This window comes from Antennarius striatus, chromosome 1 (assembly GCF_040054535.1).
Source record: "Antennarius striatus isolate MH-2024 chromosome 1, ASM4005453v1, whole genome shotgun sequence".
Lineage (NCBI taxonomy): Eukaryota > Metazoa > Chordata > Actinopteri > Lophiiformes > Antennariidae > Antennarius > Antennarius striatus.
The window spans coordinates 10,342,346-10,368,703 of NC_090776.1; the positions used below are offsets into that span (position 1 = coordinate 10,342,346).

At 41.6% G+C, this 26,358-nt stretch overlaps 1 protein-coding gene across 9 annotated transcripts in view; it reads left to right on the top strand.

Annotated features, from left to right (window-relative positions):
* Positions 1 to 12,562, top strand: part of tle3b (TLE family member 3, transcriptional corepressor b) — a 31,975-nt gene extending 19,413 nt beyond the window's left edge. For all 9 annotated transcript variants that reach the window (XM_068335491.1, XM_068335127.1, XM_068335206.1 and 6 more), the window contains 12 exons: positions 3,427 to 3,549; positions 3,911 to 3,961; positions 4,374 to 4,529; positions 5,411 to 5,546; positions 5,962 to 6,134; positions 6,704 to 6,780; positions 6,863 to 7,112; positions 9,028 to 9,275; positions 9,391 to 9,538; positions 9,681 to 9,831; positions 10,823 to 10,899; positions 11,143 to 12,562. In XM_068335491.1, the coding sequence (XP_068191592.1) occupies positions 3,427 to 3,549; positions 3,911 to 3,961; positions 4,374 to 4,529; positions 5,411 to 5,546; positions 5,962 to 6,134; positions 6,704 to 6,780; positions 6,863 to 7,112; positions 9,028 to 9,275; positions 9,391 to 9,538; positions 9,681 to 9,831; positions 10,823 to 10,899; positions 11,143 to 11,250 (1,698 nt within the window). In that variant the 3' untranslated portion in view covers positions 11,251 to 12,562. The remainder of the gene's footprint in view (positions 1 to 3,426; positions 3,550 to 3,910; positions 3,962 to 4,373; positions 4,530 to 5,410; positions 5,547 to 5,961; positions 6,135 to 6,703; positions 6,781 to 6,862; positions 7,113 to 9,027; positions 9,276 to 9,390; positions 9,539 to 9,680; positions 9,832 to 10,822; positions 10,900 to 11,142) is intronic.
* The last annotated feature ends 13,796 nt before the right edge of the window (positions 12,563 to 26,358 follow it).

Below are 26,358 nucleotides of genomic sequence, written 5' to 3' on the forward strand. Positions count from 1 at the left end.
ACAGCAGAGTGCTGCTGGGTTGGCTGGCGGTATCTGGAGTGTGTTTAGTCACTCAGCCACAGTGATTTTTTTCTTTCATTGATGCTCTCCCAGCACAGGTCGTTTGAAATCACTTTTCAGGCTTTTACCTCTCTGCTGCTCTTTTTTTCTCTCCCGGTCCAAGATGTTAGACATCTTATTTCTCCTGCCTCCCCTTTTCACCACATCTTTGTGTTTGCGATGAAGGCAGGGATTTGTTAAGATGCCTGACAGTGTGGGCTGGCCTCAGGGTTTGTTCATCTTCACCCCTCTGCTGCCTCCTCCTGCCTCCTTGCCTGTCAGCCTGTTTGGCAGTGCTACCCCAACACACCAGTGCTCAGACTACAAAACCCTGTTTGCAGATTCTGAGAGAGTGCCAACCTGCCCGGGCATTCCCACTGGTGGGGAGAACTCATTGCCACACTGCTATGCTCTCATTGCTTGCCAAGTTCTTTTCCTGTTTTGCTCTCTTGTCTTTCTTCCTCTCTTTCTGTCATTTTCCCCTCACTCTGCCTCTTTCATAGCTCCTTTATTTGCTGGCAACACTCTCTCTCTCTCTTGGTGTCTTTGCACTATTGACCGGGTCCCCTCAATCGTCTTTTTATTCGCTTCCTAGTTTTTAGTATTATCAGTGATTATCATGAACTATGCTCTCATTTTCTGCCTTTTTGTCTCTGACCTGCCTCAGAGTTTCAGTGAATCTGGAGCTCACACATATATAATTACACTTCTGTTCATTTCCTGGAGCTGTGTCCTTCCCTTGACCAGGATATAACAGCATTAGATTTTAACCGTATGATAACCATCTCAGAGAATATCACAGTAAATATTATTTCTTTATTGTTGCTGTTAATATTAATCTGTAGTTGTAATCACATTTTAATGACAATACTAGGTCCCCTCTTGAAAGTAAATTATTAAAAGTTGTACTTGTCCTGGGTGAAAAGAACTTCAGCAGGAAAAAGGGAAGAAGTAATTTTTTAACATTGGGTTCAGCTCATCAAAATCCTCATCACCATCATCATCACTACAAGATGTAACTTGTAGAGACTTCTTAACTGAGCCATTAGTTGTACTCCTAGGGTTATTGCGAAGTAATACAAATAAACACAAACCCATTTGTTTTTACTACTTAGAGGCTCATAATGTTAAGTAACGTCTGACAGCTGGGTACACCTGTTGTTGTGTTTCTCCATCTGCTTAGATTCACCAGGGAATGATCGAATTTCCACTGCTTTTGTACCCCAAGTCGTATAAATGTTCTTGAACATGTTTCTTCGTCAGGGATTGAGGTCAAGAATGGGACACAACTTTATCTGCACAGACGGATCTGTCCTCAAGGACTAATCCTCACTGGCTTTTTAGATATCTAAATGCTCTTGAGTTTACTTTGATTTTGGCCAAACGGAGATCGTTACAGTGGTGCCTGTACTTACGAAATTAATTGGTTCCGGAAGAAATCACGTAAGTAGAGACGATTTTTCCATGCAAATGCCCTAATCCGTTCCAAGCCCCCCAAAATTCCGACATAAATGTTTTATAAAGTATAAAAATACATCAAAACATGTGACAAATACATGTTACAATTAGATTATTACACAAAAAAATGAGAGTTGTGCATAACGTAAAAAACAAAGAATAGAGTAAAGAATAAAAATGATGGTCATTTACCTTTTACCTGCTGTCCCCATTGTTTTTTGCCCTCTTTGGTTCATATGCTCAGATCTCACGATGCCGAACAACAGAGTGAATTCCAGTCCTCCTTTTGAACTTCTCCAACCACCCACGCGATGCCTTAAACTCCTTAAACTTCCTTTTGTTTTAATAATGTGGCGATTGTAGATGCATTACGGCCATATTCTTTGGCGAGATCAACCAAGCTCATCCCTTTTTTCATGCTTTACTATTGTCTCTTGCTTTGTTTGTATGGACAAAAAAACTCTTTACTTCGTCTTTTCTTTTCCTCTTTTGTCCATCACTTTCTTGGGGTCCATAGTGAATATGTGCTGAAAAAGTTATTATATTTGCGCAAAACTATCGGACTACCTCATGGGTCGAGTGCCGAGTGCCGAACATGCTCCATAAGCATCGATCTAGCTCCACACAGAGGTGGAGGGGCATCCGTCTTAGTAATAGGTAATAGCCAATGGCAGAGCAGCTATGAGAATGTTGTGTTCAGGAACCTGTGGGAAATTCGAGTGTCAGCCGATACTGTGTTTTTTTTATTACGTAAGTCGAAATTTCTTTCGTAAGTAGAGACATTTGTAAGTAGAGATGTCACTGTAGATTGGTTGAATTTTTCTCTCTGGCATATGTGTCATTAGTTTCTGCTAGACTGTCTGACAGGAAATTGAGCAGTAGTTGAGATTCTCATTAAAAGTATGGCAAAGATTCCAAACTTTTGGCTTTAATTGCATGTTCCAGGGTGTCTTGGACCAGGTGACTATAAGGATCTAAAAGATGATTCCAGATTATTTTCTGTGTGTCTGTACAGTATAAATACTCCAGACCTCCCTCTACACTAATCTCCATTCCTGCTCTGTCTGCCCCGTGTATCACCTACCATGGAAGTTAATGCCTTTGTCCCCCAAAGGCGTTTTGTGTGTTTGCTCAGCTGCCTCGTTTGTTTCCTTGCTCCTTTGCCTTGGCAGTAGAAGCAGGGCTAAGCTGTCCTCTTCTGCACCTTCTATCCCAAATCAGTCCTGGAGCATTGTGCGTTTAGCTGCACAGTCAATATTGTCACTGCTCTGACAAATGAAAAGACTCCAGAGCCATGCCTGGACTAAAAACCACCATTTGGTCATTTCTGGCTTTTCTGGTTTATGTGGGTTTGTCACTAAATTCATTTAAGCCCTAAACATTCTTAGAATATACAGTGACATGGCGGGGTGTACTTTTTATGTCTTACGGAAGAGCCAAGAGAGAATTTTACTGATGTGTAGGATATTTGTAATCTCATCTCACATAAGGATTTTTTTCCGCACTATAAGGCACATCTAAAAGCCTTTAATTTTCAGTGCACCTTATAATCCAGTGGGCCTTACTTGTGAAAAAGTTTTGAAATTGGCCATTCATTGAAGGTGCACCTTATAATCAGATGCACTTTATAATCCAGTGTGGCTTTTTTATGAGAAAGTTTTAAAATAGGCCATTCATTGAAGGTGCACCTATAGTCCAGTGCGCCTTATAGTGCAGAAAATACTGTATTTGAGATAAAGCTAGAGGAGGTCTACATTATTTAATGGGTCCACACAATACATGCTAAAACTGAAGTTCTGCATGGTGTAACTGTCAGTCAAGTTCTATACTGTACATTGAAAGTTTTTTGACAATGCTAATAAAGATAGAGCATTTACAGAGCCTACCAGAGAGTGATTCATTCTGGCTGCATGTCTTTGATGTTGGCAGAATAACTCGGTGTCGCCATCAGACAGCCTGCGGGCGGCAAGTGAGAAACACCGCAGTTCATCAGATTATAGTCTCGACGCCAAGAAACGCAAAGTGGATGATAAAGACAGTATGAGCAGATATGTGAGTGTTTGTTTGGATTTTTCTTTCTCACCTGCATGTTTCTTCTTATATTTGTCAAGCACAATTTAAAAAATGAGTTAATTTACAGGCATGTACGTTCCAAGAAAAAAATAAGTAATGTGGCTCTAATATGTGGTAATGTGATGGTAATGTAGTAAAAGCTGTCATGTGATGTACATCCAAGTAATTAATCTCAAACAGAATATTATTAAGTTCAATATGATATAAACATAAAGAGATAATTAGATTCCAAGTTCAAAAATGTATCTGTTCTTCAGTTATTCCTAAAGTCATAGATTCCTTTCCTGGTATATACTGTTAATTTATCGTTTAAACTAAGACTGTCACTCCTTCATTCCAGGACAGCGATGGAGACAAAAGTGATGACTTGGTGGTGGATGTTTCCAACGAGGTGAGACCGTATCTGAGTCGAGCTGCTCGGCTACATTCCACCCTGTGAACGCTGCACAGAAACTAAACACTGTCCTTTTGTCATTAGTCTGTCAAAGCCTCAACAGCTTTCACAGCATAGCCAAAAAGTCTGTCATAATATTGGTTGTGTGTGTCATGAGTGCATGCTTACTTGCTGTATTTCTTTTGCCATTCATGCGGGAAGTAAAACAAAGAACACAAAGAGAAATGGGAGTGACGGGTGAATGAAAGTGTGTATGTGCCTGAGGGGGGGAGCGTGAGCATGCACAGGTATATTTATCTGTGTTTGCACATGAGGCCCCAGTTTGTTTGACCTACATGTACATGCCAGTGGCTTTCCTCCGGTCTGTTTGCTCAGTCTCGCTCCCTGTCTGTCTCGTTTAACCCCGTAGGATCCAGCCACCCCCCGAGTCAGCCCCGCGCACTCGCCTCCGGAAAACGGCCTGGATAAATCACGCGTCTTGAAGAAGGATGCTGCCCCCAATAGCCCTGCCTCTGTCGCCTCCTCAGGCAGCACACCATCCTCCAAAGCAAAGGACCACGCCCATGTGAGTGTAAGGGGGCACCCTGAAACACCAGTGAGAAGATGAAATAAGCAGGTTGCAGGGGGGGTGTGTGAAGGGTGAGCTGATGGGCTATGGGGTATTTGTCAAGTGAAGAGAGTGTCTGTGAATGACTTACACAGGAGGCTTAGCCGTTGGCTGCTATTAGGGGCTTGAAGGGGCAGAGGGTGGATGCACTCACAGGAAATCAAACCCTGTGGCTCGCTCCTCTCAATCTCCTTTATGGCTTAACCAATAAGTGGTCATTTCTTCCTTGACCTGCAGCTGTAAATAACAGAGACAGCAGCAAGGGAGCTGTTTTCTCCCTCTTCTCTTGCTTTGTCTGCTCTTCTGCCTCTCCAACTATTGTTTTCTCCAATACACAAAGCTCATTAACCAGGATGAATCAGTCTATATATCTGCTTTACATAAATCTTTTCATTAAAGATTAAAGTAGACCTATAACCTACTGCACTGCTCTCCAAATCCCATGACACCAAACCTCTGTCTGGCCCTTATTAGTGAATGTGTAATAAGGTTAAAGTCCACAGTCTGATCTCGATTTGCAGAGGAAGAAAAGATGGATTCAGTATGAGTGAAATACGTGGGCCACTACTTTGCATGTCTGTCCTCTGTTAACAAGCCTTCATTCTAAGCAAGGGGTTATGCCTCTGCTCCCTTCACAGACACACTCCATGGCTGTAATGAGGTGTCAGTGTTAGATTGGATTACCTTGAGCCGTCCATTTAGATTATTGGTTTGGATTTCCATGCCAGTTGGGGTATATTTGACTCACTAGGGGATTTTTTTTCTTTTCTGACTCTGGCATGGATTTGAAACTAAGTGGTCAAAAGATGAAACAAATTTAAAGAGTGTCTCTGTTTTAGAATGACAAGTCGTCCACACCAAGTCTCAAGTCTAACACACCTACACCGAGAAATGAGGCCCCGACACCAGGAACCAGCACCACACCAGGACTACGAACTCTCACAATGGGCAAACCGCCTGGAATGGAAGCATTAGGTATTCACACGCCTTAAATGTCACGTTTATTTAGAGCACAATGAAGTCACTGACTGACAGGTAATAAGCTGTTGCTTCAGCTGTAATTAAGGTTCCACACCTTGCCTGTTTTCAGGCGACGGTCTAAAAAAAATAGAATCAATGTGGACATCAGCAAATCCTAAAAAGATAGATGGAGAATACAGTTTATCAACTGTACAATCTGGAAATGTGTTCATGAGATAATTAAGTTCATTCATGAAACAATTACTAATCCATCTCACATCAAAGTTCATTATTCACCATTCTGGAGCTTTCAGTCATAATTCGTACTTCAGTCTTGTTCAGAAGGTAGAGTGAGTTCGTTGCAACCCTTTGGTGACATAACCGTCTCTTGTTCTGTTGGGTGTCTATAAATCAGTTCTTTTCTCTGCAGCTGCTCCTGCCCTACGAACACCTCTGTCCATCGCCGGTTCCTATGCCAGCCCCTTTGCTATGATAGGTCATCATGAAATGAACGGATCCCTCACCAGCCCAGGCGTCTATCCAGGTCTCATCTCACCACAGATGAGTGCTGCAGCTGCTGCCGCCTATGGACGCTCACCAATTGTAATTATTCCACCCCTTCATGCTCAGTTTGTACGTTCTTGAATCTTCCGCTTTCATCGCGCTGACCTGAAATATCGTCAGGATCTGTATGAATCATCCTGCTCGTTTCTCATTTGTAAAAACTTGTCCAAATTGACTTTGCCAAACCGAAGCACTCATCCTGTATTCCCATAACTCATTGTGAATATTTCTGTTTGCTAGCTGCGGCTTGTTGTGTGTGCTAAATGAGAAAAGTACAATGACGCAGTGGCTCCTTTACTTTGATGTGAGTTAGTTAGCATTCCAAAGGCTTTAATAAAATTCTCACCCCTAAAACGTGCCTCCGTGTTTGAAAAGCTCCCAGGCTTTCATTAGCATTAGCGAGTGGGACGTTGTAGCGCTGTGTAAAGCTTCTGTGTATGTAGCGAAGCTGAATTTCTATTCAAGGGACTTGCTGGAAATGATGGTACAAGATGTCCTCAGGGTGTTGGCAGATAAAGTGAAGCTTTTTTTTTTCATTTTGAATATTAGCTTAGGCTAATTTATCTTCGTAGGGTTGTTTCTTTACTCTGCTCTTCTTACTCACGCAGGCAGGATTTGACCCTCATCCTCACATGAGAGCTCCCGGCCTGCCAGCCAGCCTCACGTCTATTTCTGGAGGGAAACCGTGAGTGTTTTGCATTTAGTTATTTCTCCTATACTTCTTTTTATTTTTCCACACTCACCAGTTTTCCCTCCCTCTTCTGCAGAGCGTATTCTTTTCACGTGAGTGCAGACGGTCAGATGCAGCCCGTGCCCTTCCCTCCAGATGCTTTAATAGGCCCGGGCATCCCCCGCCACGCCCGCCAAATCAACACACTTAGCCATGGGGAAGTAGTGTGTGCTGTTACCATCAGCAACCCAACACGCCACGTTTACACCGGTGGCAAGGGTTGTGTCAAGATCTGGGACATCAGTCAACCGGGCAGCAAGAGCCCTGTGTCCCAACTCGACTGCCTTGTAAGTAGAACATGCTGTTTTCATATCAGTCATGATGTGATTTCACATCTGTGTTATTACAGTGAACGATGTACAGTGTATACTGGTACTGAAGAGTCCATCCACATCAGCAACGTGTTTCGCTCATGTTAACACCTTTGCAAATTGCTCCCCTTGATTAAGATTTTCTTGAGCATCAAATGTTGCCTGAGTCAACCTCACAGGGTGGTTTTCCTCCCCACCCAGCACGCCGACATGTGAATAATTCAGCAAAGTGTTTTACTGCTGTGCTGAAGTAGTCCTGGGTGAGGGGGGGGGAAAGTCCTGCTGAGTAATGATGTTCTGATTGGCCAACCCTGTCCGCCTTTACCCAGCTCATTACTTCCTCCCAACTGCCTCCCATTTCTCATTTTGATACTCTGACTCGGTGCCGTTCGTTTCATCCGGTCTCCAACACCCTTAAGGTGCGTCTGGAGTGCAATTGCATCTTATAAAACCACCCAGGTGCTGTTTTCATTTGACCGTGAGCTTCCTCACTCCTATTGATCTGCCTTCCTGTTCTTTTGGAGCCTGACCAGCAGCTGCATCCCCACTTTTTCCAAAAGGCCCTTGTTAACACTGACATGTTCACTATAACATGAAACAGAGTCAATCCTTCAGTCTTCACAGCTCTATTAGGGTGTGTGCTTCCAATCTTTCTTTTGTTCAGTTGGAACAAAATTTTCATCCACATTGTTTATCATGTTTATTAGCAGCCGCTTATCAATGCAACAGCCAAATCACACAAGCCCTTTAAAAAAAAATCAATGCAGCAGATTTTAAGTTGTATGTTTGACACAGGATGCTACTGTTAACTCATTCACTGCCAGTGCTTTGTAGAAATTGATCTCCTTTGGGGGACTTTCTCTGACGCTCCAGACAATTAATTGTTTTCCCTCCGTTCTTGTGTGATTGTAAGATGTTTCGTTCAGAGCAACACCATATTTGCTCTCAGGTGAGAGCTGACATTTGCAAACATTTTTTTTTCATTGTAAGCTGCTGCAACTTCTCAATCTTTCTCTGATTCACCATCCTCTGTTCCGTAACCGGATCAGTCATCATTTTGCTAAATTACATGATTAGAAGCCTGATTTTTATTGACAAGTTTGTCATTAAAGAGTTGAATAACTGATAGCCTGCAGAAAGTAGTACCGTATTGGCCCGAATATAAGACGGTGTTTTTTGCATTGAAAAAGACTGAAAAAGTGGGGGTCGTCTTACATTTGGGGTCTAGCCATTATACCCATTTAAAACGCTAGATGGCGCCAGATGTCTTTAAAGTGAATGCTGAACTTAACCCGCAGGCCAAAGCGAACCCCTGTCACGAAGAAGAAAAATAAAAATAGCGGTAAGAAAGAAAACAGTAGAAAATAACCGAAGAGATAAACAGAAGATTGAGAAACGTTGCGACAATCTGGAGAAAAGTGGGTTGAAGATCGGCCAGGTTAACCAGCAGCCGAGGTGAAGTTATGATGCAAACTTCAAGATGGTGGGGATAAATGAGGCAGAGTCTTCAAACAATTGCAAAGTGGCTGTGAAATACGGTGTCACAGAATGCAATGTACGGAGATGTACTGTAATTATTTTTTGTATAAAAATTAAATTTGGTGTTCAAAAAGTCTTTTTTTCTAACTTGAGTCTTGAAAAAGTGGGGGTCGTCTTATAATCAGGGTCGTCTTATATTCGGGCCAATACGGTACTTTGTGTTATAAACAGCTGATAAACATTTTATTTTGTCGATAAATCTCGGGTACAATGGAATTAAATAATTTTTCCTTCTAAAGTATTTGTTGTTATTAAACTGTTTAGCATCTTTTTAAATTTACATATAAATTATGATAAATCATCAAGCTTGTGACAGTGTCATAACTTTTATTTTCTTCTTTTTTTTTTTCAGAACAGGGACAACTACATTCGTTCCTGCAAGCTGCTGCCTGATGGCCGAACCCTGATTGTGGGGGGCGAGGCCAGCACGCTCACCATCTGGGACCTGGCCTCGCAGACACCCCGCATAAAAGCCGAACTCACTTCCTCTGCACCAGCCTGCTACGCGCTGGCTATAAGCCCCGACGCCAAGGTCTGCTTCTCTTGCTGCTCAGATGGAAACATCGCTGTGTGGGACCTCCATAACCAGACCCTCGTTAGGTCAGTCCTTTGGGGGGTGGGGGTGGATTCTGAGTGAATGTAAACTTAATTCACTCGGATTGAATTCCTCGGGCACAGCTCTCCACTTCATGTTTGGTGTCTTGTCTTGTTCCAGGCAGTTCCAGGGTCACACAGATGGAGCCAGCTGCATCGACATTTCCCACGACGGGACCAAATTATGGACCGGAGGGCTCGATAACACCGTCCGCTCCTGGGATTTGAGAGAGGGACGACAGCTCCAGCAACACGACTTTACCTCACAGGTAGGGGAAATCGGTCACAACCTTATTTTTAAAGCGATCTTTGAAACTAATTTTAAAGCGATCATAGAAACAATTTTGTTACTAATACACACTTTTTGCCGATGATGCCTGAGCTGACGGTGTGGCTTTATCCGTGTTGCAGATCTTCTCACTGGGCTACTGTCCCACTGGAGAATGGCTGGCTGTCGGTATGGAGAGCAGCAATGTGGAGGTTCTTCACCACACCAAGCCTGACAAGTACCAGCTGCACCTGCATGAAAGCTGCGTCCTCTCACTCAAGTTTGCCTACTGTGGTAAGTCCCAGGCAAAAAGGCTCCTTAGTGTGCACCAGCATGAGCACAGCTCTTAGGCTTTAAGAGTGGACAGGAATTTAACAGGGAAAATATGTTTTTAAAGTAGAAATATTTTAGTCCTTTACTGCTATTTAAATTGTCGATGGTCAGAGAGTAATGTGTCACGGTGTAGATGTCTCTCTGGGTCATGGTCAGACACATCTTCAGACTGCAATGATTATTTCATTACCGTTGCTGCCAACGAGGACAAGGAGGTAAAGAGAAATGTACTCTGCACAGTTCCACCCATATCACCGGTGTCTGAGGTTAAGTCTGTTTTGCAGTTCTTTTATTTTCCAGATAATCATTGTGTTACAACCAGGATTGTCTCGACAGCCAGGTCTTCAGTTCCTGTCTGATGACTTGATTTTCACAGTTGAGACGAGTTCGGCTTGGTCTCTTGTGTAAAACGCTTAAAAAATTTGATTTTGTTTCTGTGGAAACTGAAACATCAGCAGCTTGAAATTCTTGATATTTATTTTACCTCAGAATTTCTAGTGAGTTTGATGAATACTTGACTATTTTGTTTGCTGCACTGAATTGTGTCAGAATGACAGATTTCTCTTTACAGTTTAAAGCATGCAGCGGCTTGTATCTGTAATCACATTAAGGCTCGTGAGGAAACGTTGTCATTACTTGCACAGTTTAGACCATTCTGCCTGCCAGGGAGAGCAGCTGGTTTGAGTTTAAGGCTCAGATAAATGAGGCTTTACTATCTCACTTATTTTGAAACAACTGTCAGTATTTATTTCCTCCACAAGACTCCCCTCAACAGTTTTGTATCACTGCCACCACAGAACCGGTACATACAGCTGATGCTCACAGCTTCTTAGCTTATACTGTCACTTATTAAATCAGTGGCCAACTAGTCAATGGGTAATTAACCAGAGGGTGGTTTAATTAATTACCAGAGTGGAAATGGTTTGAGTCTCCATGTCTGCTGTGTTTGCAGGTAAATGGTTTGTGAGCACAGGGAAGGACAATCTGCTGAATGCATGGAGGACTCCGTATGGCGCCAGCATATTCCAGGTAAGCAGATACACAGAAGCTGTTCGACTTAATAGACCATCACAGTTTGGATAGCAGTAGTTATGCAAACTGTGTTGGATTTCAAAAAGCAGCGATTGACCAATCGACTAATTTCCAAGCATCCTTCATGACAAAATTCATCTGTAATGACCAGAAGTAAATAAAAGCTTACGCTCCTGTAACTTGAGAAGTAATAGAAACACAGAAGATTTAATGGAGACTCATGTTGTGTTTTTACCACAGTCGAAGGAGTCGTCCTCCGTCCTGAGCTGCGACATCTCAGCGGATGACAAATACATTGTGACAGGATCTGGTGACAAGAAAGCAACCGTCTACGAGGTCATCTATTAGAGACGAAGAGGCTCCTGCTCTGCTTCAGCACTTCTGCCTTTCTCACAAATATCCATCTGGGGAATACAGCAGGATGAGATCGGCTACAGACACGGGAAACTTAACTGGTGGAAATCAGTTGGAGAAGCTTTTCCAAGGATGTTTGTTCTGGAGAGACTTTCATTTTTGTTTTTGTTTTTTATTTTTTTTGGGGAGGGGGGTGCATTTTTTTGTGCCTTTTACTTTCTTTTAGAGTGTTCGAGTGGATCCCAACGAAGCGGTGCTTCGTTTCAGAGAAAGTTCTGTCCCAGTCAGCTTGTGAAAAGTGTACATATCGGATTAAATAAGACATACTATACAAAATATAAAAATATATATATTTTCCTGTCCTGGGTGTTCTTGTGAAGATTTGTTTTTGGCCCACTCTGTCCTTTGCCTTGATATTTGACTGGAGAGCAGAACGTAGATGAAAACTTTTTCAACAATTTTACCATTTTGATTTTCTTGAAGCACATTCTTCAGGCTTTTGTTTGTTTTTCTGAGAAATCAAACCGAGGAGCATGAAATTTGTAAATAGGATGTTTTGTGGAGATTTTTAAATGGCCTTTTGTCACAGTGCTCTTATCAGACTATGAAAACGTTTTCGTTCTCTGACTCAGAGAGCCTCGGCTGGTTTGGACCACTTTGGGACAGAACAGGACGCTATCATTCAGGAAGGTTGTAAATTTAATTCATATGAATACAGAAAGACCTTTTTAAAAGTGTACGTTCTCGTCTGTGCGATCTTCCTCTTCCTCTGTTTTACCTTGTTAGAATATGGGAGATTGGAAATGTTTATTGTTTAGCCTAACCCATGGACCTTAGTTGGCAGCCGAAGCACTGCAGCGTGTACAGACTGAGAAACAATGTGCTTTTTGCTAACTTGACTTAACATGGATGTTGAATTTCACCACTGAATTCTTGGCTACAGACTAAATTCAAAGAGTCCACGCTGAGCTGTTTGAATCCCTCTATATCAATATTCCTGGAATATGTTTGTCCGTGATGGGAGATGGGAGAGGCAGAGAGAAGTCTCGGTGCTCCTGAGGAAGGAGGGAGTGACAACAGAAAAACACAAATTAGAAGATCAGATGTCTCAAACTGTTAACTTTAAGACAACAGTGGATAATTTGAGTTTGTACACTGTGGTCACGACCTGTCAGCGTCTGTCGCCCACCAGAAAAGGGGGCGAGATGTGCTAGCCTCTCTGAATCACGCCAAAGTATGTAGCAAATGCTGTCAGCACTGACAAGAAATGTACAGTTGTTAATAAATCAATAAAACAGTTTTTGTAAAATGGCCCATTTCTTTGTTATTGATGACTGGCAGTGTTTCAGCAGGTGTTGCCTACAAAACTGCCAGAAATGACTTGCTGTGTTAGTAGCTTTAAGTAAATACTCTTGTTTGCTTTTATTGTTTTGTTTTTTTGTTGTCGTTGTTTTTGCAGAGAATTAGATGAGAAGAACGATTTGACTGGAAACACAAGAAGCAGAGAGCTTAGCAACGCAATGCAACTACGGCTGTCAGTTTAACGTGTTAATTCATTATGCTGCAAATTAACGCGCTGTAAAAATTAACGCAATTGATCGTAAGTGGCAAGTCAGTGCGCAATCATTTTAAATTTGGCCCATCGGGGGACCCGTAGGCTGCAGCGACACGTCACTTCCTACCTACGCCACTAGTCAAAAGCAGGGTGACTGACAATAGAGATGGACGTGACACAGGAGTGCGAGGCAAGCCCACTCGGACCTTTGGGTGGAAAGTTTATAAGAAGAACAAACACGGCACTATTGTGGCAGCATTGGCTCAGTGGTAGAGCAATCGTCTTGAAGACAGATCACCCAGTCATTGGTGGCTCGAGTCCCGCTCCCGCCATGACATCATCAGAGCGTGAAATATAATTTCTTCTTCTATTGAATAGTCATGCACTACCATTTTGTAATGTCCTATAATTCAAATTCTTTATTTGGGGACCTTTAGCAGGTACAGTGGTACCTCTCCTTACGAACTTTGTACGGACAAAAAAACTATTTTCTGCGTCTTTTCTTTTCCTCTATTCTCCGTCTCTTTCTTGGGGTCCATAGCAAATACTCAGAAGTCAATATATTTACATAAAACTATCAGAACACCTCACTGGTCGAGGGCCGAATGACGAGGACCCTGCATAAACACCGATCTAGCTCCACACAGAGGTCCCTCTTAGCCAATGGGATGCCAGGAAGATACTAAGTAACAGCCAATGGCAGAGCAGCTATGAGAATGGTGCATTCAGGAACCTGTGGGAGCTGCGAATATCAGCCGATACTGTATTTTTACCTTACGTAAGTCAAAATTTCTTTCGTAACTAGGGGCAATATTTTCCTGCTGAGAAATTTTGTAAGTAGAAAATTTCGTAAGTAGAGACATTCGTAAGTAGAGGTACCACTGTGTCAGATTAAAATGCGATTAATTTGATGAATTAATTACAAATCCCATAATTTATTACATTATTTTTTTTAATTGCCTTACAGCACTAAATGCAACAGAAAGTCGCCGCTCCCTGAAAAATATATCTGAGGATTAGAGAAGAATTTCAAACCTCTTCAGATTTCTGAGGGTTGGTGGTAGGGTACAGCTAATGGACTCATTACATCAGTGCTACTAAAATCTTGGCCAATGTCCCTGAGCAACACTTATCTAATGTGTGCCTAACAAACAGACAAGGTTTAAAACTATAACAAACTTCATTCTCAGCATACCAAGGCTGGGCCGCTCCCGTTTGTCACTGAAGGCCTGGAGGTGTAAGGAAGCCAACGCGGTTTGGCATTGGAAGGTTTTTACGTGTCTCAGCGTGACCACGAGCTGATTTCTGTTGGCTCTCCTCCATCTACCTTTAAGGAAGTGGATTTACAGATTATGGAGGTCTGGTCTGCTCCTGCTTTGCATATAAATGTTTGAACAAAGAGTCAAATTCAGCGAGTTACAATTTTCTAATTTGTTCTGACCTGTTTACAAAAGCATGCGTGGTATGGCATGGTAACCATTTCACTATTGGTTGAAGTTAAGATAGCTCTACTGAGCTAATCCTAACAAGTTCACTGAACAATCTCTACTAGCTTTAGTTGCATTGTTAACACAATGAATGTGGGTCTGTCTGACAATGTGGGTTTTGTGAGTTAAAGAAATGTTAAAATGGAGACCTCGCTGAAAATTATGTTTGTTGTCTGAAACATCTGCACTTCATTTTCTTTCTCCACAATCTGAAAATGTTGGAAGCCTGCGATTATAAAAGTACAGTGCCCAAACTTTTTGTACAGTGAAAATGTTTGGGCAGCCCTGATAGCTTTCCAGATTTTCCTTTATAAACCACTGGTTGTTTGGATCAACAATTCCAGTTAAATATATCATATAGCAGATGAACACAGTGGTGTTTGACAAGTGAAATTAAGTTTATAGGATTTACAAAAAGTGCGATAATTATTTAAACAAAAGTAGGCAGGTGCATAAATTTGTGCAAGCCCAAGACAAAAATTCCATCTATATTTGGTAGAGCCTGTTTTTGCAGAAATAACAGCCTCTAAATGCTTTTTATATAGCTTCCAATGAGGGTCTACATTTAAGTAGAAGGTATTTTTGACTCTGTCTTCATAACACTCCAGTTCAGTTGGTTTGATGGTTGCCAGCATGGTCAGCCCGCTTTAAATCACACCACCAAATTTTTGACAATATTCAGGTCCGGGAGTGAGATGGCTATTCCAGAACATTGTACTTGTTCCTTTGCATGAATGCCTTAGTAGAATTTGAACAGCGCTTAGGGTCGCTATCCTCATGACGTATCCAGCCCCACCTTCAACTTTGTCTCCGATTCTTAAACATTGTTTGCAGGAATCTGCCGATACAGACTGGAATCCATGCAACCTTTAGCTTTAGCAAGATTGCCAGTACCTGCATTGGACACACAGCCCCACAGCATGATAGGAACACTACCAAATTTTACTGCGAGTAGCATGTGTTTGTTTTGGAATGCTGTTTTCTTCATCTGTCATGCGTACCGCCCAATGTTGTGTCCACATCATTCAATTTTAGTTTCACCAGTCCAGAGCACCTCATTCCAAATTGAAGCTGGCTTGTCCAAATGTGCTTTAGCATACCTCAAGCGACTCTGTTTGTGGCATGTGCACGGACAAAGTTTCTTCTGCATCGCTCTCCCATTGAGCATCCCTTTGTGCGAAGTGTGCTGAATAGTTGAACAATGCACAGTGGCATCATCTGCAGCAAGATCGTGTTGTAGGTCTTCGGAGCTGATCTATTGGATGACTTTGCTTTGCCTGTTTTCACCATCCGTCGCCTCCGCTTATCTGGCATTTTTCTTGGCTTGCCACTCCAGGCCCTAACTAGAACTGTGCCTTTGTTCTACAATTTCCTCACTACGTTCCTCTCAGTGGAAACTGACAGCTGAAATCTTTGAGATGGTTTTATGCATCCTTCCCCTACACCATAATGTTGAACAATCTTTATTTTCAGGTCATCTGACAGTTGTTTTGAGGCTCCGTTGTTGCCACTCTTCATAGAAAATGCAAAGAGGACAACAACTTACGATTGGCCACCGTAAATACCCTTTCTCGTGATTGGCTTTACCTTTGTATGTAGGTCATGGGTTAATGAGCTTACTAAACAAATTTTGTGTTCCAATAATTAGTGCTAAAGTTATTCAAATCAATAAAGCAACAAGGGTGCCCAAATTTATGCACTTGCCTACTTTTGTTTAAATAATTATTGCACACTTTCTGTAAATCCTATAAACTTTATTTCACTTCTCAAACACCACTGTGTTTGTCTGCTATATAATATATTTAACTGAAATTGCTGATCTGAACAACCAGTGATTTATAAAGAAAAATCTGGAAAATTATCAGGGGTGCCCAAACTTTTTTTAGCCACTGTACATTATAGACAGTGGAAGTGATCATGAATTGAAGGGATCCTTAAATGTATATTTTAAAAATATGTTTAACAATAATACAAACCTGGTTGTTCTGGATCCATGATGATGCTAGTTTGCGTTGGCAAACAGTCAAACTGGATTGTTACGGGAAAAAAGGATAAAAGTCACTGCTGTAAAATATGTGAAATTGTTACATTGGGTGTAATTTTTGATAAAAAGCTCACTCAGATTGTTATGTCACACAGACTTCTAATAATTTGTCAGTACAAATCCTGGTATGAAAAGAGTGAAATGTGGTGGAGGGGAGATCTAAACCCAAGGAGAGAGGTGTGAAGGAGACAGAGACATTGTGAGTTAATGGCTTTGTTTCCAGACGGGGTGGTTTGTGTTTTCAGGCCTGCTAACAGGAGTAGTGGTGGGAGGGATGACACAGTGCACGATTTGTATGGATTGGCAAACCACTCATACACACACACACACACACACACACACACACACACACACACACACACACACACACACACACACACACACACACACACACACACACACACACACCCAGTTGCCTCACTTGAAACAGTCACATTCAGTCACACTCATTTTTCACATTTCACATTTCACACACTCCCACACACACCTGAGAAAAAGACAAACTAGTTTGGACATTTGTGGCATTGTGCTGGTATCAGTCATGATTGTGAAACAGGGTCCTGTCATAAAATGTTCCATAAACGAACATGCCAATAACAACAAGGATGTGATTGTGACATTGCAGCTTTCACATTTTTGGTGTATGTATTTTGTCATGTGCAGGACTCCATACAATTACTCAACAATTCATGCCAGAGTCTGTGAATCCAATTTTACCGACTCATCGCCCTGATCAGATGCCATGTCTTTTCCTTCTTCTTCTTTTTCTTCCCCACCCACACCCTTTCCCACTCGCTTGTTCTGCTCTCACCACAGGTGGTGAGTGTATTCATTTTCACTTTTGTGGGGGTGCTAGCTGTAAGGCTGAGATTTCTGACTGTGTGTGACAGAGGAGTGAGATGGGGTGGTCAGGCATGCAATATGGGGCAATTTCTTTGCCATGCATTTCACCTAACCGTGTGGGCTGAAGGCTCTGTACGTATGGCCAAGCTATACATGCGTAAGTGTGCATATTTTTCCACATGCTTTCTGAAGCTGAGCTGAAATTTGCAGTTGCCAGTGTACGACTCAGTTCTTTTTCTGACTGTCACTGATAGGAATTTCTGGTTAGATAATTTGCACCCCAGACCATTTCTGTCTCTCAACCTGGTAGAAGAAAGCCAAAGGGTCCGCTGGTGTTTTGGCGGTACGGTCCAGCATGAACAATAATTTTACAAAGCAATCTGGAAACTGGGTCAGTTTGTCCATGACTCAATTCAGTCATTCATTCATTCACCTTCATTTCCACGTCTTCCGCGGGTCACAGGGGTTGCTGGAGCCTGTCCCAGCAGACTTATGGGAATTAAGCAGCTTCATCCGCTAGCATAGCAATTCAAATCAATTTAATTCAGTTCAACTCAATTCGATTCGATCCAGTTCAATTCAGTTCACTTCAAAGCACAGAAACAACATGTAAAAAAATCACTTGGATACTACGGACAACAAAGGAAACATGAAGACTAAATAAAGGAAATAATGAGGAGCATTTACAGTTTTTTCCAGTCGCTAACAAGCGCTGGTCCAAACAGCAGTCACATTTTCAAAACTCTAAACACAATGAGCACAGCATCGCTCTTTCGTGGCCATACCATTCACACATTTCATGTTGTTTTCACTCAATATGCAGTCAGTGAACATATTTCCACAATGCTTTCATTTTCTTAACAGACAAGCTATACCTCCCAACAAAATTATGGATTTTTTTTTTTATTATTTACGATTGTCAACACACAACATCCCACAAAAGCAACAACAATATTCTAAACCTTACATACGGTATAAAAACCTCTGCTTCTGCAACGATATCAGTTCAAAAACAATATATCACAGCTGATAAACAAACAATTGAATTTTTAAAAAATTTTTTTTTGTATTTTTAAAATTTTATATTCTCAATTATTCCTGAAAGGGAAATTAGTGGTCCACTCAAGTGTTAGTAATTCATACGTGCATATATTAGTGTGAACAGGCCCTGAACACACAGTCAAACACACAGGGGTCCTGTACGGGGTAGAGTGGTGGGCAGCTCCTTTATGTTGCGCCCAAATTAGCAACTTGTAAGGGGTGACGGCGCCTTGCTCAAGGGCACGTCGGCAGTGCTCTGGAGGTGAGCTGACACCTCCCACTGTCAGCTCACACTCCGGGTATTTTTGGGTGGGAGGGGGAATCGAACCACCAATCTTGGAACATTGGACGACCCGCTCTACCACTGAGTCACTGCCCCCCCATTGACACACAGCTGATCATTACCAAGGGTGGATCCGGCATACCAAGAGGTTCTATCCCAGGGGCATCGCCTCGGATGATATCAGAGATCGTAGAGATTAGAGACAGTAATTTTGTGGGTTTTTTTGTTCAGAATGCTCTTGTGTGTTTCATGGCTATTTTGTTCACTGTAAGCTTTTTCTTTTCTATCATATTGTAAACAGTATTTTTTCGGTACCTCCTGTAATAAACTGTAAAGGAAAAAAACTGATTTGCTCTTTACTAGAATGCTTTTGAATCTGAAAATTGCATGTGGACATAAAATTCCCAACCAAGAAATTTTGTGTACATTTTGCATGTAAATACCAGTAAAACTGAAATATAAAAGTCTATGCAAACTTTATAATGTCAACAATACCCAGTACTTTGAAACCTGGTGTACTTTGATTGACTGCATGTACCTTATGAAGTGAAAACAAGCATTATTGTTTGACACAGAAATTTCATTTTGAGTGGAATATCCAGTGTTTTGGTAAAGTGTGTGTACAGACAAAGATGTATTCTAGTTTGAAATGAAGAGTTAGTGTTTATTTAACAAAATGTGTTTTTCAGAAGAAAATTAACCACTTGGTTAATTGTGCTTTCTAGGTGTGAGTGTGTGTTAAGAGTTTAGAAAAAGTATTTGAAGTATGGATAAGCGCTTGCTAGCGACTGAAAAAAACTGTAAAAGAGAAGGCATGCCATGAGTCAAGCAGAGAATATGACAGAGAGGAAAAGAAGTATACAGATAGGTAACCATACAAGATGGGAGTTGGCACAGGGAAGACGAGAGAGTCTAAACAGGTTTTAGTTTAATAAAACAGCCAGCTTCGTTGTCTCAGTGCTTCTCTACTCTGTTTTGCAATTCCTGAAGTTTTCTTTTGTCTTGCGGTGATTCATAATTGAGAACTGCTTTAATGCTAAGTCTCTCTGCTTCATTAACCTCCAAATCTACACACTGGTCATGGTAAATCGTATTATTTGTTAAATTTGATTTCAGTCTTATTGATTCTGGGCATCATAATATCAGATGCCATTTCTCTCAATGAGCAGGCTTTTGAGCATGATATTAATTTTTTTTTTTTTACCTTTACAGCTCAACATGTGGAGCAAACTTCACGAGTTTACATCAGATGTAATCCGACAACTTTTCAGAATGTTTAGATGTGTTATGTACGGTCGACTTGTCTCTGAGAAGATGGATGGATGGATGGATGGATGGATGGATGGCTGGATGGATGGATGGACGGATGGATGGATTAATGGATGGATGGAAGGATGTGCTGTAGGGCCATTTGCCCCACCCAATCCTGATTACTGTAATTTAAAGCTAAATTTTTCCATCATGTCTGATAGGTTTGGGAGATTTCTTGTGTTTTTGACCAAAAGCAGCAAATATTAGTGTCAACAGATGTAAACACATTTCTTGGAAAAAGGAATGCATTACGTGATACACAGTTATGACCTGATGTAGAGCAGAACAGATGAAAACAGAAAAAACATCCTTTTTCATTAAATAGGTTAAAGTGAAACTGTTGAAACAATCCTCACAGCAATCGCTTTAACCACCAAGGTGACGGCGGGGGTTAACAAGCGCAGCAAAGCAAATAATTGGTACAAATAAATAATTAGCACAGCGTAATGGCTCAGTTAAATGGTGAAGGAGCCCTAATTGAACATGATTATAAACTTCCATCCGTCCTCCTCCATCATTTGGAGCAGTAACAAGGATGTCCTCAGAGATAATTAGGACAACAGGGCAGAAGTAGCACTTCAGAACAGCTCACAAGGAAATCCTCCAGCAGTTTACCAAAACATTTGAACAAATACAAATCACGTGGGGCGCACGGTGGCGCAGTTGTTAGTGCTGCCACCTCACAACACGGCGGACCCGGGTTCGAGTCCTGCTCTGTGCGGAGTTCACATGCTCTCCCCGTGTCTGCGTGGGTTCTCTCCGGGTTCTCCGGCTTCCTCCCACCTCCAAAAGCATGCGCTTCAGGTTGATTGGCCGGTCCCAAATTGCAGTGAGTGTGTGTGTGAATGATTGTTTGTCTCTATGTGGCTCCATAGTACACTGGCGTCGTGCCGGGCGTGTCCCCCGCCTCGCTCCCTGAGACTGCCGGGATAGGCACCGGCTCCCCCGCGACCTGCATTAGCAGATTGAGCAGGTTAGAAAATGACTGACTGACAAATCACGTGATTGTTTCAAAGGCATCCCCATGTACCTTAGTCCAAACTACATCAAAATAATTTTCACGTTAATGCTGTCTGACTCATTTTCTGTTGGTTTTCCAGCTACAGTAGTACCTTGACATATGAGTGACCCGAGTTACGAAACGTCGCTCGGTCCATATTTTTGTTTGAGATATGAGCGGAAATCCTTGTTATGAGTCGTGCTTCAGGACACCACTGCTAGTTGGTGGAAGGATACAACATCATCTGAGACCGCATCTCGTTCTTGTCCATGGTGTAAAGACGTTGCTCCTGTATGCTTGATATTTTTGCTTTTATTTTCACACTTTATCATTTGTTACATTTATTAATTACATCCCCCGAAGCAGTGATGTATTGTAATTGTCAGTGTTTGTGTGTTCATCCGTCAGTCAATCCGTCCGTCCACCGAATATCTTCCCAACTGTTGCAGATAGAACAACACAGTCAGAGACTGCAAAATGCCGCGACTTACCCTAGGTCACTTTGCTTCATGTGTATATGTATTATATTATTTTAGCCAGGATAACTCAAAATATTTTCAATTATTTCAATGTTAATTTGTGGATTGTGGTCCTTAAGGGAAGGTAGCAGATGATAATTTTTGGATTTTCAAATTGCAATGTTTTTCCATAGAACCAGAAGGCCTTATATATCTACTGTCCACAGACCAATCAACCCCAAACATGACGATTTGCACATTGTTAGATATAACATGTCTCAATGTAATACTTCATCATTTAATGCACTCTCACTGGCCTGTTGGCCACAGTGAACTCAAATTGGGTCAAAGGATGTGTAATACTGTGATGATGCTTTATTATGAATATTGTGAGTTTTAATCTGTTGTTTCATTAACACTTCATTTTCACCCTAAAACAGACAGCTGGTGTTTACAGACAAATAATGCTCAGAAAATGAAAACTATTTTACTCATCAGTAAAAGTAAACATTATGATTTAATATGGGTAAGGGGTCACTCTGGCAAAATGACTCCATGTCTGTCTCCAGAAAATTTTAATTAAGCAGCCCTTTCTGCATTTTTTCATATAGAAGCAAGAAATATTCTGATAAATGTAAGATACAATACATTAAAACACATTTTCTGTGGGCATGATCTAAACCCAACAGAAAGTCTTTCATTTTATGCAATTTGTGTGTGTGTTTCACCATTTGAAGATGGAAGAACTCCTCCTACGGATTGTAGCTGATCAACTAGGAATTTGGCCAATTTCAACACCTTACTGATGAGAATACATCACAGGTTGTTGTATAACTAGAGAGGTGAGAACAGGGAGGCCTGGCAAAATTTGATGATTCACCATGAAACAGGAAGTTGTCCATGGCCCAATGTTTGTCACACCTCAGCCTGAAGACATCCACAAGTCAATGTGAAGCTATTGCAGGAGCCCGCCTGCAGACAACGGGACATCAACAAAATTTGATCCACATGCTGTTGTTCTTGTATCATTAACAAAAAGAAGTTATACAATTCTTATGTTCTTTAAGAACCACACGGGATTCTTAAATTTGCTTGACTATATTTTCAATATTTAATTCAGTGTCATGTTTCAAACAAGTTGGGACAGGGGACACAAAAAACTTGTGAAAGTCTCAAAAGCACCTGATTAGACTAATCCACTCAATCAAGGATGTTGTGAGGTTCACCACTTTGGAAACATATGATTGTGTAAAGGATATTGCCACATGGGTTCAGAAGTGCGTGTTGGAAAACAACTCACTAAAAAAACCTGGTGTTGTGTTTTTATTGCCTTTCAGAAATGGGATCTTCAAACTGGAGGAGGAGACCAATACAGAAAGAAAAGAGTACAAAACATGAAACAACTCCAGCTAAATGAATTATTTAGGGGGTGATACTTTATTAATACACAACTTTTGACCTAAATCTGACACCATAACATGAATTCCTCCCCTAATCATTTGACCTTTAAGAACAGAAACTAAGAACATAGCATTTCATTTGTATTGAGAAGATATGCCAACTCAAACTCATATTTTTGTGAAGTCAAATCATTTTCCTTACCCTGGACCATCATCCACATTTGATCTCCAAGCAACAGTAGTGATGGTGAGATATGTAAACTTTAAAATGATGGGTAATAAGAAGATTAAATCATTTTCCAGCCAAGTGACATACGTGTTTTTATCCTGAAGCTAATGTAAACAAACATTGTGATTGATTCCACAGTATTCAGTGTTGAATACTATGACTCATAATCTTTTGTTTTGCACTTCAAACCCAATGCATGTATATTCAAACATACGTATATTGCCAGTCATTATAATTTCATGACGGCATTGTACCATTATTATTGATCTAAATAAAATGATTTATGATTCTCACGACATTAAATCGTGACTGTTGAATTTGAAAGAATTAATGTTCAAGAAACACACTTAAAGTTTAATAACCAAGACTACTATGCAATGAACAATACATTTCATCACACGGTAATCATTATTACAATCATTATTGATCATTTGAATGTAGTTTTGTAATGTATATGTAAATGTATAATACAATTTCCTCTGGGATTAATAAAGTATCTATCTATCTATCTATCTATCTATCTATCTATCTATCTATCTATCTATCTATCTATCTATCTATCTATCTATCTATCTATCTATCTATCTATCTATCTATCTATCTATCTATCTATCTATCTATCTATCTATCTATCTAGAGGGCACTAGCCAATGTCTTATTGTGCTGGTCCCAAGCCTTGATAAATACAGAGGGTTGTGTCAGGAAGGGCATCTGACGTAAAAGTTTTGCCAAATCAAACATACAAACCAAATCTATGACTTCCATACCGAATCAGTCGAAGCACAGGTTAACAGTGACTACCAGCGGTGCTGTTCACCAAATGCCGGTGGAAATTGGACTACTGTTGGTCGAAGAAGGAGAGAAGGAAAGTGTGATCGTAGGAAGAGAGAGAAGATGAACGCCAACAGTATAGGACTGAGAGTAGGGACGTTGAATGTTGGAACTATGACAAGAAAAGATAGAGTTCGTTGACATTATGCAGAAGAGGAAGTTAGACTTTCTGTGTATCCAGGAGACCAGGTGGAAAAGTAGCAAGGTTAGAAGTTTAGGAGCAGGGTTCAAGTTGTTCTATCATGGTGTAGATAGGAAGAGAAATGGAGTAGGAGTTATCTTGAAGGAGTTTCCTAGAAATGTCCTGGAAGTAAAAAGACTGTCAGATAGAGTGATGAGTCTGAAGCTAGAAATCGAATATTTGATGTTCAATGTTGTTAGTGGGTATGCTCCACAGGTAGGATGTGAGCTGGAGGAGACGGAGAAATTCTGGTTGGACTTTGATGAAGTGATGCAGAGCATACCTGAAAGTGAGGGAGTTGTCATTGGTGCAGACTGCAACAGACATGTTGGTGCAGGAAACAATAGTGATGAGGAGGTGATGGGCAGGTTTGGTATCCAGGAGAGGAACGCAGAAGGACAGATGGTGGTTGACTTTGCAAAAAGGATCGAAACAGCCATAGTGAATACTTTCTTCCAGAAGAGGGAAGAACATAGGGTGACCTATAAGAGTGGAGGTAGGAGCACACAGGTAGACTACATCTTGTGTAGACGGTGTAACCTGAAGGAGATCAGTGACTGTAAACTAGTGGTAGGCGAGAATGTAGCCAAACAGCAAAGGATGGTGGTGTGTAGGATGGCTCTGGTGGTGAGGAAGATGAAGAGGACAAAGACAGAGCAGAGGACGAAATGGTGGAAGCTGAAGAAGGAAGATTGTTACATGACTTTTAGGGAGGAATTAAAACAGGCTGTGGGTGGTCGGGAGGTGCTTCCAGATGACTGGACAACTGCAGCTAATGTGATCAGGGAGACAGGTAGGAGAGTATTTGGTGTGTCATCTGGAAGGAAAGTAGATAAGGAGACTTGGTGGTGGAATGAGGAGGTACAGGAGTGTATACAGAGAAAGAGGTTAGCTAAGAAGAAGTGGGACACAGGGAGGACTGAGGAGAGCAGACAGGAGTACAGGGAGATGCAGCGTAAGTTGAAAGTAGAGGTAGCAAAGGCCAAACAAGGCTTACGATGACTTGTATGCTAGGTTGGACAGTAAGGAGGGAGAGACTGATCTATACAGGTTGGCAAGACAGAGAGACAGAGATGGGAAGGACGTGCAGCAGGTTAGGGTGATTAAGGATAGGGATGGAAGTCTATTGACAGGTGACAGTAGTGTGACGGGAAGATGGAAAGAGTACTTTGAAGAGTTGGTGAACGAGGAAAATGAGAGAGAACAAAGATTAGAAGAGGTGACTGTTGTGGACCAGGAAGTAGCAAAGATTAGTCAGGTGGAAGTGAGGAGGGCATTGAAGAGGATGACTAGTGGAAAGGCACTTGGTCCTGATGATATACCTGTGGAGGTATGCAAGTGTCTAGGAGAGGTGGCGGTAGAGTTTCTGACTGGGTTGTTCAACAGGATCTTAAATACTGAGAAGATGCCTGAGGAATGGAGGAGAAGTGTGCTGGTGCCCATTTTTAAGAACAAGGGAGATGTGCTGAGTTGTGGCAACTATAGAGGACTAAAGCTGATGAGCCATACAATGAAGTTATGGGAAAGAGTAGTGGAAGCTAGACTAAGGGCAGAACTGAGCATTTATGAGCAGCAGTATGGTTTCATGCCAAAAAAGAGTACTAAAGACGCAGTATGTTGATAGAGAAGCACAGAGAAGGCCAGAGGGAGCTGCATTGTGTTTTTGTAGGTCTGGAGAAAGCTTATGACAGGGTGCCCAGAGATGAACTGTGGTATTGTATGAGGAAGTCTGGAGTGGCAGAGAAGTATGTTAGAGCAGTGCAGGACATGTATGAGGACTGTAAGACAGTGGTGAGATGTGCTGTAGGTGTGACAGAGGAGTTTATGGTGGAGGTGGGACTGCATCAAGGATCAGCTCTGAGCCCCTTCTTGTTCACTATGGTGATGGACAGGCTGACAGACGAGGTTAGACAGGAATCACCATGGACTTTGATGTTTGCTGATGACATTGTGATCTGCAGCGAGAGCAGGGAACAGGTGGAGGAGAAGCTAGAGAGGTGGAGGTTTGTCCTGGAAAGGAGAGGAATGAAGGGTAGCCACAGTAAGACAGAGTGCATGTGTGTGAATGAGAAGGACCCAAGTGGAAGAGTGAGGTTACAGGGAGAAGAGATCAAGTAGGTGGAGGATTTTAAGTACTTAGGATCAACAGTCCAGAGCAATGGAGAGTGTGGAAAAGAGGTCAAGAAGCGTGTACAGGCAGGATGGAACGGGTGGAGAAAAGTGTCAGGTGTGATGTGTGATAGAAGAGTTTTATCTAAAATGAAAGGAAAGGTGTACAAAATTGTGGCGAGACCAGCGATGTTGTTTGGTCTAGAGACAGTGGAAGACCAATAAGGAGGTTTACTGATGTAGTAAAAGAGGGCATGAAGGTAGTTGGTGTGAGAGAAGAGGACGCAGAAGACAGGGTTAGATGGAGGCAACTGATTTGCTGTTGCGACC